We start from the raw sequence: 17352 nt of genomic DNA, 5'->3' as shown, positions 1-17352 counted from the left end.
AGTTAAATTTAAAGAGTAATTGTAATAACATCATCCCAACATTGCCTCCCCCTTTCCAACTGACTCAGTTCTTAAAGAAACATTTAATAGATGAAAGAAAAGGGTATGACTTACTGTAGCTTCAATTTCTCTTATGTGTCCTTTAAGCTTATTTCTTTCTATTTCAAATGACTCCTGTAATTCCTTTAGATCATTTCTTTCTTTGGTTATGAATTTCATTTCCTCAGAATTTTCATGAAGTTTCTGAACCAACTCTAGCCTCTCAATTTTTATACGTTCCAATGTTAATTCTTGGTTCTTTAGTTCATTCTTTAAATTTTCCATTTCATTCATCTTTTTCTGAATCTCGGTCATCTCTTCTTGTACACTAAGAAGTTGTTGCTGTTTTTCTTGGAGTTGTTGGCTCTTAAGAAATATAGTTTTTATAATTACCATTTTGTCTATATCCTCCTAAAATTCTTATGTAAAATGTACTTTGCCAAACTGAAATAATCATTAGCATAGCCCTGCCTACTACTCCAGTATAAACAGACAAGTAACACTAAAAGTAAAGTAACCTTTTAGATAGTGCTTACAGTGGGTCAAATAGGGTCCCACCCCAAATTCAAGTCTGCCCATACTCTGAGAATGTGATCTTCTTTGAAAATAGGGTTTTTGCAGATGTAATTACTTAAGGACTGAGAAGAAATATTCCTGGGTTAAGGTGGGCCCTAAATCCAATGAGAGGGTCCTTATAAGAGACAGAAAATGACACACAGAGACACAGAGAAGGTCATAGGTAGATGGAGGCAGAGATTGGAGAGATGCAGCTACAAGCCAAGGGTACCACGGACAGCTGGGAGTCAAGGACAGGAAGAGGCAAGAAAGGATTCTTCCTTAGAGCCTTCAGAGGGAGCTTGGTCGCCAGCATCTTGATTTTGAACTTCTAAGAGCCAGAATTGTGAAAAAATAAATTTCTGTTGTTTAAAGCCATCAAGTTTATGGTAATTTGATACAGAAGCCCTAGGAAACTAACAGAGTGTCACTAGGTTAATCAAAGAAGTAAAGTGAAAATGAGAAAAATTTAAAAAGAGACTAAATATGCAGATATAACTGCCAAGTAACTATAATTCCACTTCTCCTAAAAACTTGGATAATTTACTTTCATTCCCAATAAGGTCCATATGGGGTGGCCAAAACAAACAATGAGGCATTAACTTTTACATAAACTTACTGATTTCCCTTATTTAGGAGGAATATGAAAGAGATGTAAGGTTTTAATATATTCAGTTAAGTTATAGTAAAAAGGATGAGAATTAAGAGAACCCACATTAGGAAAAAAAAATACAGAAGCACAATGGAAATCACAATATATTATCTATAATGCATGTGGCACTACTACTAGAATATACAGAAAGATCTTGGTGGGTGCATTTTAGAATTACTTGGGGAGTACAATTGTTACAAGGGTCTTAGCTCTTCTATAAATTTTACAATAGCACCTTATTGTAAATATCTAAGAGATGGTAATACAGTCATCCCCTGGTATCCATGAATCCCTGTGGATACCAAAATTGGTGGATGTTCAAGTCCCTTATATAAAATGACATAGTATTTGCATATAACCTAAGCACACCCTCCAGTATACTTTAACTCATCTCTAGATTACTTATAATACTGAATACAATATAAATGCTACGTAAATAGTTGTAAATACTATGTAAATAGTTGCCTGTGTGTGGCAAAATTCAAGTTACACATTTTGGAATTTTCTGGAATTTTTTTCCCCTGAATATTTTTGATCAGTGTTTGGTTGAATCCATGGATGCAGAATGTGCAGGTATGGAGGGCCAACTGTAGAGATAAATTTTACATTTTAGAGAATAACTAATATAACTCTATAAGGGCAGAATCTTTGTTTTGTTGACTAATGTATCTCAAGAGCCCAGAACAGTGCCTGGCCCATGGTGGTACTGTATGAATGTACAGTACTTGATGAATGAATATATCAAATGATTCGTTTAGATGAATGAAGGCCCCCTATCTCATTTAAAGACTAAAAAAATATAATCCTCACAAAGGATGTTAATTAACATCTCAGTAGGAGTTGAAATTGTCCAAAATATTAGCATTAAGATCTGTTCATTGGCAAGGTATGTATTATTTCTGGAATTTAGGTCTGCTGGAATCAAATTTATTACCAAAAAAAAAAAGAAAAAGTTTAGTCAGAAAAAATGACCAGGAATATAACTTTAAAAAGTCACCTTTTCCTTCAGCTTTTCTTCAACTTCTGCCAGTTTTTCACAGGTCCTAGAAAGCTCTTCTTCTTTCTTTATGGTATGGCTCTTTTCTTGTGCAACTATCTCTTGTTGCTTTTTAAGTTCATTTCCAAGAATTCTTAATTCTTCCTGGTTTTCAATGGTCTGGAATTTAAAAAAAAAGCTGAGATTAAAATACTAGCTTACATTTATGAAATCAGGTAAAAATCAGCATTTGCCTTAGCCTGAAAATGAAGAAGAAATCATGGCAAACTACATTGGAAAAGACTAATTAAAAAAAGTCTTAACTTAATCATATAAAGGTCAAGAATCTGCTTTTTTAATACTGTTTCTTTATTGCTCATCTTACATTCTTATCATGAGAATTAGAACTGGATTTTGTATTCTGTCATGAGAGGTTTGCTCATTTTCTACCCCTAAGCCAAAAGAGACTTTCTAAGCTTCTGTTGACAACAGATAATATATGAGACATATATATATATATATATATATGGTTATGGGCTTTTCATATGCTGGAATGACTTTGGTTTTTTTTTTTTTTGCGTTAGGCGGGCCTCTCACTGTTGTGGCCTCTCCCGTTGCGGAGCACAGGCTCCGGACGCGCAGGCTCAGTGGCCATGGCTCACGGGCCCAGCTGCTCCGCGGCATGTGGGATCTTCCCGGACCGGGGCACGAACCCGTGTCCCCTGCATCGGCAGGTGGACTCTCAACCACTGCACCACTAGGGAAGCCCATGACTTTGGTTTTATACATTGCTTAATAGCAAGCTCAAAATGGCAGCATCCTTTGCTAGCATAAAGTGGGTTAATCCTAGTTATTAAGCTTAAACAGTGACTTTCTCAAGTATCAATATCACAAAAACATCACAAGCCAGAGACTGAGAAACAAATATGACTTTTATCTGTGTTCTTATTTACATTCAGCAATTTTAACCAAACAGACAATCCCAAGAACATGGAAAACTGCACAAAAGGTCAGGTTCTACTGTGATCCATAGCAAACTTCTCAAAATATTAATTTCAATCTAGACACATTATATTGTCCCTAAATTTAGAAACAAAAAATAAAATAGGTTTGAAAATATTGGCAAACATTAACAACAAATAATTAAAAGTGAAATAAAAAAATTACAACAGCGTAAATAGAAGAGAAACATTTAGGAACAACTTTAACAAAATATGGAAAAGACCTGTGCACTGAAATCTATAACACATCACTGAGACAACAGATAATTTATAGAAAGATACACAATGGCCAATAAGCCATTTCATGCTAATAAGCATGAACAGATGCTCAATATCTTTAGTCATTAGGGAAAAGCAAGTGAAAACAATAAGGTACACACCCAATAGAATGGCCAAAATTAAAAACACTGATACTATGAAGTGTTGGTGAGGATGTGGAGCCCTCAGTATTCTCTTAATTTGCTGATGGGAATGTAAAATGGTACCAACTACTTTGGAAATCAGTCTAGGAAATTTTCATCAAGTTAAATATACCTCTACCTATGAGCCAGCTATTCCATTTAGATAGTTACCCTAGAGAAATAAAAAAAGAATATGTTCATAGAAAGATCTGTATATGAATGTTTATAGCATCTTTATTCAAAATAGCCAAATAGTGGAGATAACTTAAATTTCTACCAATAGGATAAAGTCTAAACAAATTGTGGTCTGTTCATATGATGGAACACTACCCAGCGATAAGCAGGAGAAGAAAGAAGACACAAAAGAGTGTATGCTGTGTGATTCTATTTGTATGACGTTCTAGAAGGGAAAGGCAAGTGAAAACATGTGATTAAGTGATTAAGGTAAAAAAAAAAAAAAAGGACAGTGACTATATGGGGCAGAGGGTAAGATTAGGATCAAATAGATCAGAACTCAAGGGAACTTTTTGGGGTGATGGAAATATTCCATATCTTGACTGAGGTGGAAGGTACACAAGTAGAGACATTTGTCAAAAGTCATCAGACTGCTCTTGCATCAGATACATTTATTGCATGTAAATTATACCTCAATAAAGTTGGAAAAATCTAAAATGTACAAAGACAAAACTGTATTGCTAAGTATACAGTGCTAAATCCTACCATTTCAATGCTTTCCCTTAGGTCAGTCTTCAGTTGTTCCTTTTCTGCTGTAATACTCTCTAACATTTGTTGCAGTTCATTTTTCTCCTGTATTAAAGAAGATATCTTTCTCTGTTGCTCAATTAGCTCATTGTCCTCAACATCTGCAATCAGTGCTTGGGTTTTTTTGGCTTCCAAATTTTGTTTTTTATCTATGCCAACCATCTAAAATATAAATACATTAAAGAATTTCTTAGTTAATAATAATTTTAATAATAATAAAAATAGCCAACATATATTACTTATTATGTACTAGGCACTATTTTGATATATTGACACGTTTAATCATCACTATAACCATATGAGGTAGGTACTAGTATTATCTCCATTTGACAGATGAGGAAACAATACCAGGGAGGATAGGTCACTTGCCTCAGGTCACCCAGGGAAGAATAACCAGGTTTTGAATCCAATAGTCTGGCTCCAGAGTGTGCGCTCTTGTGCCTGTTCACTGATAAGAACTACCTGGACAGCTATAGATAATTAACAATTATCTTCACGTATGATGGGTTAACCTGACTTTATGAAAAAGTAAGCCGCCTTGAACTCTATCACTTTATTTTTTTCCTTAAAAGTTGGAAATCATTCCCTAGCCCCTATTCCCAATTAATCTTTATTTTCAGAGGCAGTCATACTCACCAAAGCTGGAGTTTTATTACATGTAGAGGGCAAAATACTTTTGGTAGAAATATATCTCACATTATAATAGCATAATTCATCTTTTCTTAATATACAATTTTCATTTACTGCTTAAGAAAAGCATGTTATATAAATTCATTTATCCATAAATAAGTCTTAACCAAAGGTAACTTAAAATGTGAACTCCTTGGTAAAAGGAGATAAAGACTGACATTACAATTGTTGGCATGAAATTAGAGTGTCACTATATAACCTTATAGTAGCCCAATAAATACATTCAGTTCCATACTGGCCACATAGGTTTTAAAAAGTTTTTATAGTAATCTATAAGTAACATTAGAAAAAAAATTGAAAAATAAAGAGAAAAAAATGTCATCCAATGTCACCAACACAACCACTATTAGAGTTCTAAAATATTTCATTCCAGTATTTTCCATTAACTTTTTTTAAAACATAGCCATCATAATTAATTTACATATATAGGATTCAATTTAGCTTTTCTTTTTCACTTAGATCATGTGCAGTTTCCCATACTGCTACGTAATCTTCAAATTAGTATTTTTAGTAGTTGCTCTATTCTCTAAAGTGGATATGGACAAACCATATTTTGTTTAGTTAACCTCTTAGTGTTTGCAATATTCATGAGCTTCTGACAATGGTGCAAACAGAGCTAACTACTGGGTTGGCCAAAAAGTTCGTTTGGTCAATGAATACATTGTTCAATACATTTCTTGGTGAAAATGAAAAATGTGTCTTTTATTTTTACTTAAAATCAAACGAACTTTTTGGCCAACCCAATACATGAGGTGGGGAACATATAGGCTTTGGAAGCAGTTTGTCAGATATTATAATTCAGAAGCCTGCATCTTTACTCCTAAACAAAGGAATATACACAAAGACAAAGCAGATGGAGAGGAAGTATTCTATAATGATGCCCAAGGTACATTTCAAAACTGAACTCAGCCTAGGAAGTATTTCAGCTACCATGATTATGAGTAAAATCTAATTTCTGTTGAGACACACTAGAGAAATTGCATTTCCAGAGAAACACATCAAGCAGGACTGAAAACGGGTACTCCAAGGGATTCCTGATAGACCTACTTAATGGAGTTCTGTGGTACCCAGATGAACAGAGGGCCCCTGGAAATTCCCAGACCCACTCTTTTATCTACATGGGTGATTCCAGCATGAGCAAGGTTATCACAAGAACAAGGTGATCTCAGACTTCCAGCCCAGGTTTCAAGATCTCTAATGAACAGAATGGCCCCAGAGAATCCCATCAGACTCTTTTATCACCATGGACACTTCTAGCATGAACATAATACTACAGGAGCCAGTAGGTCCCAGTGAATATAACTCTTCCTTTCCCTCACTTCTCCTCTACTGCTTCCTTCTCATGGGGTCCTATGATTGCATTTTTCATTTGTTTAAAAGCAGCTATACATTGTTGTATCTTATTCTAAAAAAAAAACTGTTCAAAAAACCTTCCCCCTGTGAAAGTAGAAGTTATAAATTTCAAATCAAGGTCAAGAACCTTTGGCCCATGGTTGATCCAAATTATAGATAAGCTGAGAACACAAGATAATAGTGGAAGTGAAAATGCTTTTCTAGGAGAGAAGGACTCAAGAATAGGGAGAGAGAAGAGAAAGCTCATTTTCCAAGGCAGGAATATTGTGTGCCTGGGTAAAGGGGGAAAAAAGAAGCTAATTAGACTATATCAAAATTTAAAGCTTCTGTGCAAAAAAGGACAAAATCAACAGAGTGAAAAGGCAACCTATGAAATGGGAGGAAATACTGGCAAATCGTATAACTGATAAAGGGTTAATAACCAGAAAAATACAAAGAACTCTTACAACTCAGTAACAAAAAACCAATTTAAAAATGGGAAAAACTTGAACAGACATTTCTGCAAAGAAGATAAACATATAGCTTACAAGCAGTCTGTGATATTTTGTTATGGCAGCCTTAGCAGACTAATATACCTCCCTTTAAAAAGTCACCATTAGCATCCTAGTTTTTCTTATATATAATTGAATAACTAGTTAAGTAGTTTTTCTCCTAAGGTCTCAGGACAAAATGAACCATTTTACCTAGAATGAATTATTAAGGCAAGATTTAAGCACCTAATAGTAAAATTACGGTCCAAACCCTAAAAATAGATACAAATACGATACATACATTGATTCTATAGCAAACTCTAAACAAATATAGTATACAAAATCCAACATAAAACAAATATTTTAGCCATAATTAATAATAAGCACTGAATCTTTCTTACATTCTTAGGATTCAGAGGGGCTTTTAAAGATGTGTAAATTACAATAGGCCTTAGAAAAGTATCAGCTCAAAGTCCGAACTAGTATTTTTTTGTCTTTTCCTTTTCAAATTGATTGTAAGCAGTTATATTTGAAGTTATTTCAAAGACATGAGGCTTACGCGTGTAAATTATTCTGAGCTATTACCACTGTGAATAATAAATAAGATTGAGATGACTGTTCTGCACTTAAGTGTTTGAGGTTAAGGAGAAAGCGCATAGACAAGCATACAAAAACTTTGAACAGAAACACCCTTTACCTTCTCCTGAAATTCATCCTCAGTTTCTCCTAAGTTGTCCTCTATATGCAAATTCTTGGAAGTTTCCTCAGAAATTTTCATTTTTAGTGTGTTAATCGTTTCTTGGTGTTGTTTCAAAGACTCAAGAGCATTTCGTAGTTGTTCCTGGGTGTCTATATTCTTTGTCAGAGAAATAGAAAATAATTTCCATTAGAATGTGAAACAATGAAAATAATTTTATAGCTATTGCTTGATCATAAATAATAAATGATGGCTCCTGTAATGTTCTTAAAGAGGCTCTGAGATTTCAAAGTTTAATCAGTCAAAACCTTACCATGTTTATAGTATCCTGAATGTCACTTTTGAGTTGGTCCCTCTCAATCTGCAGGCTCTCTTGGAGTTGTTTTTGATCATCCTTTTCTTGGGTTAAGGTTTTTACTTCTACTAAGGTTTGTTGAAGTTTCTCGGTAAGCAGCGTTTTCTCCTTTTCTACAGTGTGCAGCCTAGAATCTCTACTTTCTAATTGTTCCTTCAGCTCTTCCACTTCTTTTAACCTTTTTTGATTCTCAGTTGTTTTCTGCTGAAGTTCTTGGGTTTTGTGAGAGAGCTTTAAGATAAGAAAAAGTAAATGTGAAAAGCAGAGCATTGTGCGACGTACACGTGGAAGCCAAACCCCATTAACACTAAAGATCATTTCCCTAGAGGGTGTCTTGTACCAACCTCTGTCTTCAAAGCATCCAAATTTAAACCAAGTTCTTGAGCTTCTTTAGAGAGATTTCCTATTTCCTGTTTCAATTTTGCATTCTCTTCAAGGACCATCTTATACTTTTGCTCAAATTCAATATGATGATTTTTAACGTCTTGGAATTCTTGATCAGTGCTTTCATAATTCAACTGGGAAGTTGCTAGGTCATTTTTAGTTTTCCCAATTTCTTCAAGTAAATCTTGAATTCTACTTTCCTTATGAGCTACTTCAGAAAACAATTTATCTTTTTCCGATGTTATTATACAGAGCTCTTCAGATTTATCGTGTATCTATGGAAAAGAAAGCAAACTTAGCTATGTTAGCAATATATGATCTACTTAAGCAATTTTCAGGAAAAAACTTTCTCTGCCTCACCTCAATTTCAAGACATTGAAATTAAGCAAAGGTTTGACTGAGGAAAGGCAATATTTTTATTGTGACATCTCTTTAACAATATATTACCCTGTTTAACTTTACCTTCAAAGTTTTGATTTCTAATCTCTGGTTCTAGTAAGGATTGCATGGAGAAGGACAGTAGAAACACAATCAGCATGTGCCTTTAATTCCTCACCTATCATTTTAAAGTGTTTTCTAACTTTCTGGTGTAGCAGGCATTTCATGGTTTTTCTTAGAATTTGACTTATATTTCTATTGCTAACAAATTGAGTCAGGCATTTACAGTCTCTTGGCTGGTACTTTAAAATAAAATATGGCAAAATATTTAAGGCACTATTGCAAAGGTTTTTATTTTAAGGTAAGAGTTGTTTGCTTAAAAAAGTGTTTACCTCCTTCCTTAGCATTTCTACTTCTGAAGGTAAAGATTTCAGTTCTGAGAGCAAATTAACTTCTTTGTGCAAAGCTTCATTTTCTTCGACTTCCTTATTCAGTGCTTTCTGGAGATGGGTAATTTTCCTTTCCAATTCCATATTAGACAGTAAATCTAGGAAATTTTTAGTAAGTTAAATAAAACAGCTTGCAGTTGTTGGGTAAATCTAAATTACATACATAGTTAGATTATTTAACCAGATTATATAAAATTTATTAAAGAAAGAGCCAGTGTTGGTAAACCACTCATCCAATTGTTAATCACCTTGTCCAAGATTGGGTTCAATTTATTTGAAAAATAACTTTTAAACCCTTATGGTTTGAGGTCCAAGGAAACATTTATAAATACAGATACCAAATGACATTAAAACTTCATATTAAGCTATTAAAAACACCAGAGAATAATGGATTTTTAATTACTGCAATATAGTTGCAAAATCTTTTAGGTACATTTCTGTATAAAGTCAGATTTGCAAAGAGATAAGTCTGAAATGATGAAATACCTTTTGGAACTTTGCCATCTATAAGGGAGGTGAGTTTTGTTATTTCATTAAAAGAAGATTGTAATTCTTTCTCCAGATCAACTTGCATTTTCTTTTTCGCCTCCAACTGGCTTTGATATAACTCAATATCATTTTCCATTTGCTTGCATGTACTTGCAAGTTCTTTCTATTGAGAGAAACACTGCAGATTCACAGAAATGTACTGATCATTGCAACTGTTTTTACAAATATTACAAAAATAACTTACCATTTTTTCTTTCACCTTTAGATTTTCACTTCTGAGAAAGGCTGATTCTCTCTTGGCATCAAGAGCTACGGTTTCAGCATCAAGCAGAGTCTGTTTCATTTGTTTTAAGTCTTCAGTGTTTTCCTATACACATGACAAAAGGGATTTTGTGAAATCTAACTTTGTTAGAGTTGGAAAAGACTTAACACGTACATGTATGTTATTCCTAACAAATCAAAAATGGTTAAAATATGCGAATTGCCAAATGTATTTTTGGAATAGATTAAAAAATTAACATTTCAAATAGTAAAAATATTTTAGGGAATTCCCTGCATTCTAGCGGTTAGGACTCGGTGCTTTCACCGCTGGGGGCCTGCATTCGATCCCTGGTCGGGGAACTAAGATCCTGCAAGTGGCACAGAGTGACCAAAAAAAAAATATTTAAAAAATTCTGGCTATATTTTTCAAAAGGATAAAAGCATTGTATAGAAGTACTATAATTCTGTTATTGTTTAAAAAGGTTAACACAATTGTTGCTCAGCTAGCCTCTTAAAGTTTGATATGTATTATTTTAAGTTACTCTCTGCAAAACATGACAGATGACTAGCTAATAGTTAAAATTAAGGATGTTAAATCACAAATTGAAAAGAAAAAGATAAATAATCCAACAGAAAAATAGAGAAAAGATATGAACAGGCAACTCACAGAGGAGAAAATGCAAATGACTGATAAATACATGAAAAAAAATCCACAGTCGGGCTTCCCTGGTGGCGCAGTGGTTGAGAGTCCGCCTGCCGATGCAGGGGACGCGGGTTTGTGCCCCGGTCCGGGAGGATCCCACATGCCGCGGAGTGGCTGGGCCCGTGAGCCATGGCTGCCGGGCCTGCGCGTCCGGAGCCTGTGCTCCGCAACGGGAGAGGCCACAACAGAGAAAGGCCCGCCTAACGCAAAAAAAAAAAAAAAAAAAAAATCCACAGTCTCATTTTTAGAAAGAAGTGGCATTTCAACATGACTTGCACTTACATGAATTCAACCGTATGTACTTGGCAAAATATTAATGCAAACATGCATGCATGAATGAATAAATAAATTGGATGAATAAAGAGAAAAAATAAACATCAATTTAAAAAAATGGGCAATTCTATTTGCCATTCTATCAACAGATACTCCAGGATGATATGAAAGTGCCTTTCTTCCCAGGGCCTCAGAACAATGAGAACACTTTTAAAAAGAATCACTTGTCATTAATAGAAGGTAGCAAAAGAGTACTAATAGAAGGTAAGAAAAAGTACTCTGAAAAACTCAAATGAAAACAAAAGAAGAACAATAGAAACTAATATTCTAAACTTTCCAGCTAGTAACTGTTGCCTTTTTAAAAAAGTTAAAAACTAGAATCCAACTGATAGTTTCTTGAAGTAATCAGGTGGATTGAAAGCAAATAGGAAAAAAAAGTTAATTTCACCATGAGATTCAATACTATTTAATGCCATGATCTTATACCAACTAAAATCACCTACAGCTATAGCTCTGAAAAATATCAAACTGTTAAAATAGTTACATAATTATAATGAGAATGCATTAATATCTATTAATGAAATTAATGAAATTTATGAAATCATGCTCAATTACATGTTTTACAGTTCTAGTTACTAATCAATGTCAAGTGCTTACCTGAAGATATTGACTATACACTTCTGCACTTGTATAAAACAATTGCAAAACATTAAAATTTTTTGAATTACTCATTTTTAATGGAAGCTCATCTCTAACTTACTTATATTCAATCAAAGGATAATATCCTTAACTCTCTATGATTCTTTATCCATAAAATGGCAATGATACTAATAGTGCCTCTCTCATAGGGTTACTGACAGGATTAAATAAAATACTATATTTAGAACAATTAGAACAATGCCTGGCACACAGTAGGCTCAATATAAACTTTTGCGATGATGATGATGACAGTATACTACAAATGCCAAAATGATGACACAACAAAATAAACCTGATTTTTACCGATGAGTATGGCAAGTCCATTTCCATACTTTCTGACTTCTGAGAGTCTATGTATTTCTGTAGCTTCTTAATCTGGTCTTCCTTTTCTCTAAGCAGCTCTACTTTTGAACTTAGTATATCCTAAAACAATTAAAGGAGAATGAAACAATTTAATTGGGTTTTAATTCTAAGGAATTAAAAAGAAATTATATTTAATAGTTTAAATTGGTAGATAGTAAAATTCAAAACGTTGATATTTAAAGAATATAATTCCTTCTATTTTCTGAAATCATGCTCAATTACATATGATATATGTTTTATAGTTTTTGTTCCTTATCAATAGAAATACCAACATAAATGCTCACCTCAAGATCTTGATTATACACTTCTGCATGCTTAACTAAATTCTTTAAGTTGGAAATTTCATGAATTAGTTGCATCTGTAAGAGCATGTGAACAGGCAACAGAGCAAACCAATAGTTAATAAAGCAAAAAAAAAAAAAAAAGATAGCATTCATTCACCGCTTTAGAATCACCCAACACAATAAGAAAGACTGGGAGATCAGTCTAGTTCAACTACCAGAGATCAACCGTTCAAGCTACTGCAATGAAGCACCTCATTATTTAAAAATAAATAAATAACTAAAACCCAAACTCAACCAACCAAACAAAAAACATCCCCAAACCCCACAAAACAAGCAAATAAGAAAAAAGCCTAAGCATGACCCCCAAAACAGTTATGTCATGTTAATAAAGCTACAATAAGGTCAAAAGCAAATTAGTACCCACCACTGTATAAGATAGAGTGGTAATCAAACCTTTATAAAAAACATACTTTAAATAGATTTTTGTTTTGGGTAAGCTAAGTGCAGAAATGTATTTATTCTATAAGATTTTTTTCTCTTCCCATAAATTATCCACCTAGCTTTACACTGGCATACTTTTTAATGAGTTGTGACTTGGAATTTAGGTTTGGATTATGACAGTTTCATGTGGTACCTTTATAATATTATTATAAGAAAATAATATTTTCTTCACCAAAGCTAAAGAGATATGTATGGCATTATCAACTATTACCTTGCTGGTTTATTCTACAGGAAATACTGGAAAGATGATGTTATTGCTTTATATTGTTCAACTGTCTAAAAGTATAAAGAATACTTAAAGATACAAGTACTTCTATTAAAGTTTCCTTTTTATCAAAATATCTGTAGCATTAAATATTTGAGTACCAGAAACTTCTGTGTTCAAAAGAAGTAAACTACAGTTTAACAAAGATAAACATAATTACCCTGAGAATTATTTAATCATTATCAGATGAGTCCTTAAAGAGTAAAAGCAAATTCTAGTCAAATGTAAGGGACTTACAAAAATAGCACCTTGTTTAAATAATATTTTCTGGATGTCTAATTCAGTCCTGACTAGTTTTAGATTTTAGACTAGTGCTGGTTTGACATTCGTATTTTAGGTCAGCATGAGTCAACAGAAATATAATGTGAGCCAAATTTATAATGAAAATTTTTCTAAAAGCCACCTTTAAAAAAAGTAAAAAGAAGCAGGCAGAATTAATTTTAATATAATTTATCTAACCTAATATATGCAAAATATTATTTCTTCATCAGTATTAAAAAATTAATGTAATATTGTATATTCTTTTTTTCATACTTAAGTCACTTGAGACTGGCCCCATTCCAAGTGCTCAATTGCCATATGTGATGAGTGGTTACCATTGTTCAGCAAAGTTTTAGACATCTGTATTGATTATAATTTAAATTGGCTCTATCTTTTACCTTTTCTTCTGTTTCTAACTTTTGTGCAAGAAAACCACATTTGTCAGGAATGAAGAACTAAATAATCAACATTAATCTTTGAAAACATCTAGAAAGGAAAGTTCCCCCACTTTTCATTTGCAATCACTCATCATTTTAAGTACTGGTTCACACAAACAGAAAAAGATTAAGTCACTTTTGAAAAGAGCTGAGTACACTCTCCCAATGATGTTTAAGATGCAGAGCATAGAGAAAGTACACGATATGATAGGGTTAATCCACTGTTACAAAGAAAATATTGCATATTTCAACTGTAATTTTCAGCAGGTGAAATGAAATAATTAACTTCTTAAACATCTCCAAGTTGTGAAAATTATAAAATTAAATCAAGTTAAAATAGGTAGAGAGATGAAATTTCTCTTGTTCCCTGATCGTGATAATACTTGCCCTTGTTTATTCCTTTCTCTAAAATTACTATTCAAACATCTTATATTACTGTATCCCCACTTGAAAATTATCCACAGCTTTAGTGATTTTTGACAAAACCCTTAGGAAACTAGGGCAATGGCCACATATTCTAAGGCCGTAATTTGACCTTTACTCCGTTTTGGTTAAACTTTTCCCCAAAATGTAGGTTTCAGAACATATTTTGTTGCATACACCTACACTTGTATTTGTAGTTTAACATGAAATGCATATTGTAAAACTGTCTTTGAACAGAGTAAGTTTATATTACTTAAACTTTTAGGTTACCTCACAGAACCTAGAATTTCAATGTGTGTCCAAGTAAAAGTAAAGAGAATAGGATTATTTTCCCCCTTAACTGTAAAAAGAAAAAAAAAAATCGAGATGTTAGATTCAAGGCATATATTCTGTGTTATTTTGTAATCTTTTCGTGTGTGAGTCAATTCAGTGAGCTTTGATTTTAATAATTAATTGAATGTATAAGTGATGTAAGAAAAATTAGAGAAATTACTGCTACACATATGCCCAAAGGTAATTTTATACCTTATTTTTTATAAGATATATACAAAAAAATTAGGTGAGATTTTGGAGTTAGAAGGGGACTTGGCAAGCTCCCGATCTAACTTCAAGGAGGAAGATACACAAAAACGTAAGCCCTGAGAGATGTGATGACTTGCTCAAAGCCTTGCCAATAATTCGTGACAGGCTCAAATCTGTGGTGAGCTAATAAACAGCAGAACTAGGGCTTCATTCCAGGTAGTTTGCTCCAGAGACCGTGCTCTTAACCACAACACTAGAGCACCCCCTCTCAATAAAACTGTTTATGAAGTCTACTGTTCTTTTCATGATGTTTTACATTCTGTGAATTCACAAATTTTAAAACAAATTAAATGAAAGTCTGTAGAGAAGTTATAGACTTTTGCCTCTCAGGATATAATACCTATGAAATGTAGGAGTAAATGTAATTTGTAGGTAGAACAGAAATAATAGTTTTGGCACAGAATTTTTTTTTTTCTTTTTAAAAAAGAAAAGTAGGTGAGAAACTTTGATACTGAGGAAAAGGAACTGTGTCCCTTTGGGCTCTCCATACAGAAATAAGTAGCTGCAAATTAACTCATGTTTTACCTACATCAAAACACCAGCTCTTATTTTTGAGGGGATTCGTGGATCACGTCACAAGTCTGATAACAGCTATGGATTCTTACTCCACAAAACTGAATATGCACTCCAAAATTCTATAGAATAATTTCATAGGGTCTATGAACTCTAGGTTAAAGACTCTTCACACTAAGAAATTGCTTGAATTCTTCTGGACAGTTACCAAGTCCCCAAAGTCTGATGGTTTATGGATTACATTCTCTTAACATGTAGCCTAATATTACACACTTGAAAAATTTAAGTGATCCATTTCATTTCTAAAAATTCCATTAAAATTATTTAGTATTAATTATACTAATTTTCACAGTAACTTTCTTATATGGAAAAAGAAATGTGCAAAATTAGCTTCCCTAGCTATTCTAATGTTCTAGCTATTTAGGAAAATATTTTCTAAAGAAAACAAAATCCATTAATAGGTAGTATCCATATATAAAACATTCAGCAACATATTAAAATTCATGTCGGTCTCAGTAGGAAATGGCTACGTTCTAGGCAGGACTTCTGATATGTTAATAAATTAAATATTTTAATATACAAATTATAAGGAAATAACTTCTTCAAGACAAATCCATCAATAGGCACATTCACCAAACCTTCCTAAAGATGTTCTTAATTTCTTCTTCTTGTGCATAAGCACAAGTGAAACAAATATGATTCAACTCTTTTAAAATAGAAATAAATTATTTCTCAAATTCTCTAAATTGTGTATACATATGGAAAATGGTTGGATCCCCAATATCTCAACCTTAGAAATACCTTTAAGAGAATGATACTTCATTTAAATGTGTGGTTTTAGTTTAGTTTCATATTTCCACATCCTTTACCTCTTGATCTTTCTCTGCTTTTCTTTCTAGAGCCTCAAATTCATCCAAATCATTCTTTTCTTTTAATTTCAACTCCATTTCTTCATTTTCTCTTCTTAGTTGTTCATAGTCTAACACCAGATTATCATAGTTTGCACGAAGTGAACTCAGTTCACTTTCTAAGTTTTCCTATTGCAAACAAAATCAAATTTCAAGTCAGAGAGAATTCCAATCATATATTGTTTGTTTCCTTAACAAAATTTGGATTAACCAAATAATTAATTTAACCTTGAATCGTTTGGTGGTTTAGGCCATTTTCTTCTTCAATAACTTTTTAATGGTCTAGCTTGATCCAGAGTGATAAAGGATCTGCATTTTGGTAAATTAGCTAACTTAGAATAGAAGACGACTATTTTGAAAGGGTTAAAATTAAAAAAAAAAATCATAAACAAATGCTCTGTCTGTGTCTGACTAGAAAAGTTGAGTCAGAAGTAGGAGGTAGCGCTCATAATGGGACACAGATCCTTAAGCTCCTTAGTAATAAAGCTGATAGTTTAACTCTCCACCTGTCTGACTACTATCCTATTTCTCAGGTAGCTCTGAATCTAGGAAATGAAACGGAGGGATTATTTATTGACCTTTAAAACTCTAGTGGCCTTAATTAGAAGCAAAACTGTTACTGAAATTAAGTCAGAGCTAGAAATGTGTTACAACAACAACAATAAACCCCGATAACAAATGAATTTTAAAAAGAGTAAAAGGATAATACTCTGTAAAATACATTTAAGTTACCTGACTTAGTAGCTTTGTTGCTGGATTCCACTCTATCTCAGTTAATGTATCAAGAGTGTTACTGAAAATATCAGACTCTGAACAGACAGCTATAATTAGAGGGAAAAGAAATTTATCCATAAACTTGTTATTAAGTTTCTTAAAACTCAAAGATAAAAAAAAATCTGATCAGAGGTAATAAACTCAAATTAGCTAATACGTGCTCACAGTATGATCATAGACAAGAATACATTAACAACAAATGTGATCATTTAAATTATTATGTCAATTAAGATCACTGGTTAGAATGAGTGATAACACACAGGGGTCCTTAATACAATATAGGTAAAAAGGACAAATTCTAAATTTGAGATTTGATTATTTTAAGTAGATTTAAAAATGCCCCTAAAAAATATTTATAACTATGTTGGAGACATAATTTTGAAACGGATTCCTGTGTAAACGCCATCCTTTCAAGGTTAGCAGAGTTTAAGGCTGATGTTTGTTATATGGATAC

General features: G+C 33.0%; 1 protein-coding gene across 8 annotated transcripts in view; it reads right to left on the bottom strand.

The window, feature by feature from the left end:
- The window catches only part of CENPE (centromere protein E), a 73843-nt gene that overhangs the window by 35539 nt on the left and 20952 nt on the right, over positions 1 to 17352 (bottom strand). For 7 of the 8 annotated variants that reach the window (XM_033856819.2, XM_033856810.2, XM_033856812.2 and 4 more), the window contains exons 15-27: positions 16857 to 16945; positions 16086 to 16253; positions 12235 to 12309; positions 11891 to 12010; positions 9896 to 10018; positions 9649 to 9814; positions 9106 to 9260; positions 8296 to 8610; positions 7910 to 8182; positions 7597 to 7755; positions 4345 to 4548; positions 2244 to 2402; positions 115 to 405 (exon numbers count right to left, since the gene is read on the bottom strand). In XM_033856819.2, the coding sequence (XP_033712710.1) occupies positions 115 to 405; positions 2244 to 2402; positions 4345 to 4548; positions 7597 to 7755; positions 7910 to 8182; positions 8296 to 8610; positions 9106 to 9260; positions 9649 to 9814; positions 9896 to 10018; positions 11891 to 12010; positions 12235 to 12309; positions 16086 to 16253; positions 16857 to 16945 (2297 nt within the window). The remainder of the gene's footprint in view (positions 1 to 114; positions 406 to 2243; positions 2403 to 4344; positions 4549 to 7596; positions 7756 to 7909; positions 8183 to 8295; positions 8611 to 9105; positions 9261 to 9648; positions 9815 to 9895; positions 10019 to 11890; positions 12011 to 12234; positions 12310 to 16085; positions 16254 to 16856; positions 16946 to 17352) is intronic. The other variant, XM_033856814.2, reaches the window with a different exon arrangement.

The sequence above is a fragment of the Tursiops truncatus genome, chromosome 5, assembly GCF_011762595.2.
Source record: "Tursiops truncatus isolate mTurTru1 chromosome 5, mTurTru1.mat.Y, whole genome shotgun sequence".
Classification (NCBI taxonomy): domain Eukaryota; kingdom Metazoa; phylum Chordata; class Mammalia; order Artiodactyla; family Delphinidae; genus Tursiops; species Tursiops truncatus.
Note: the sequence above shows the minus strand (reverse complement) of the source record. Positions and strands in the feature narration are given on the sequence as shown.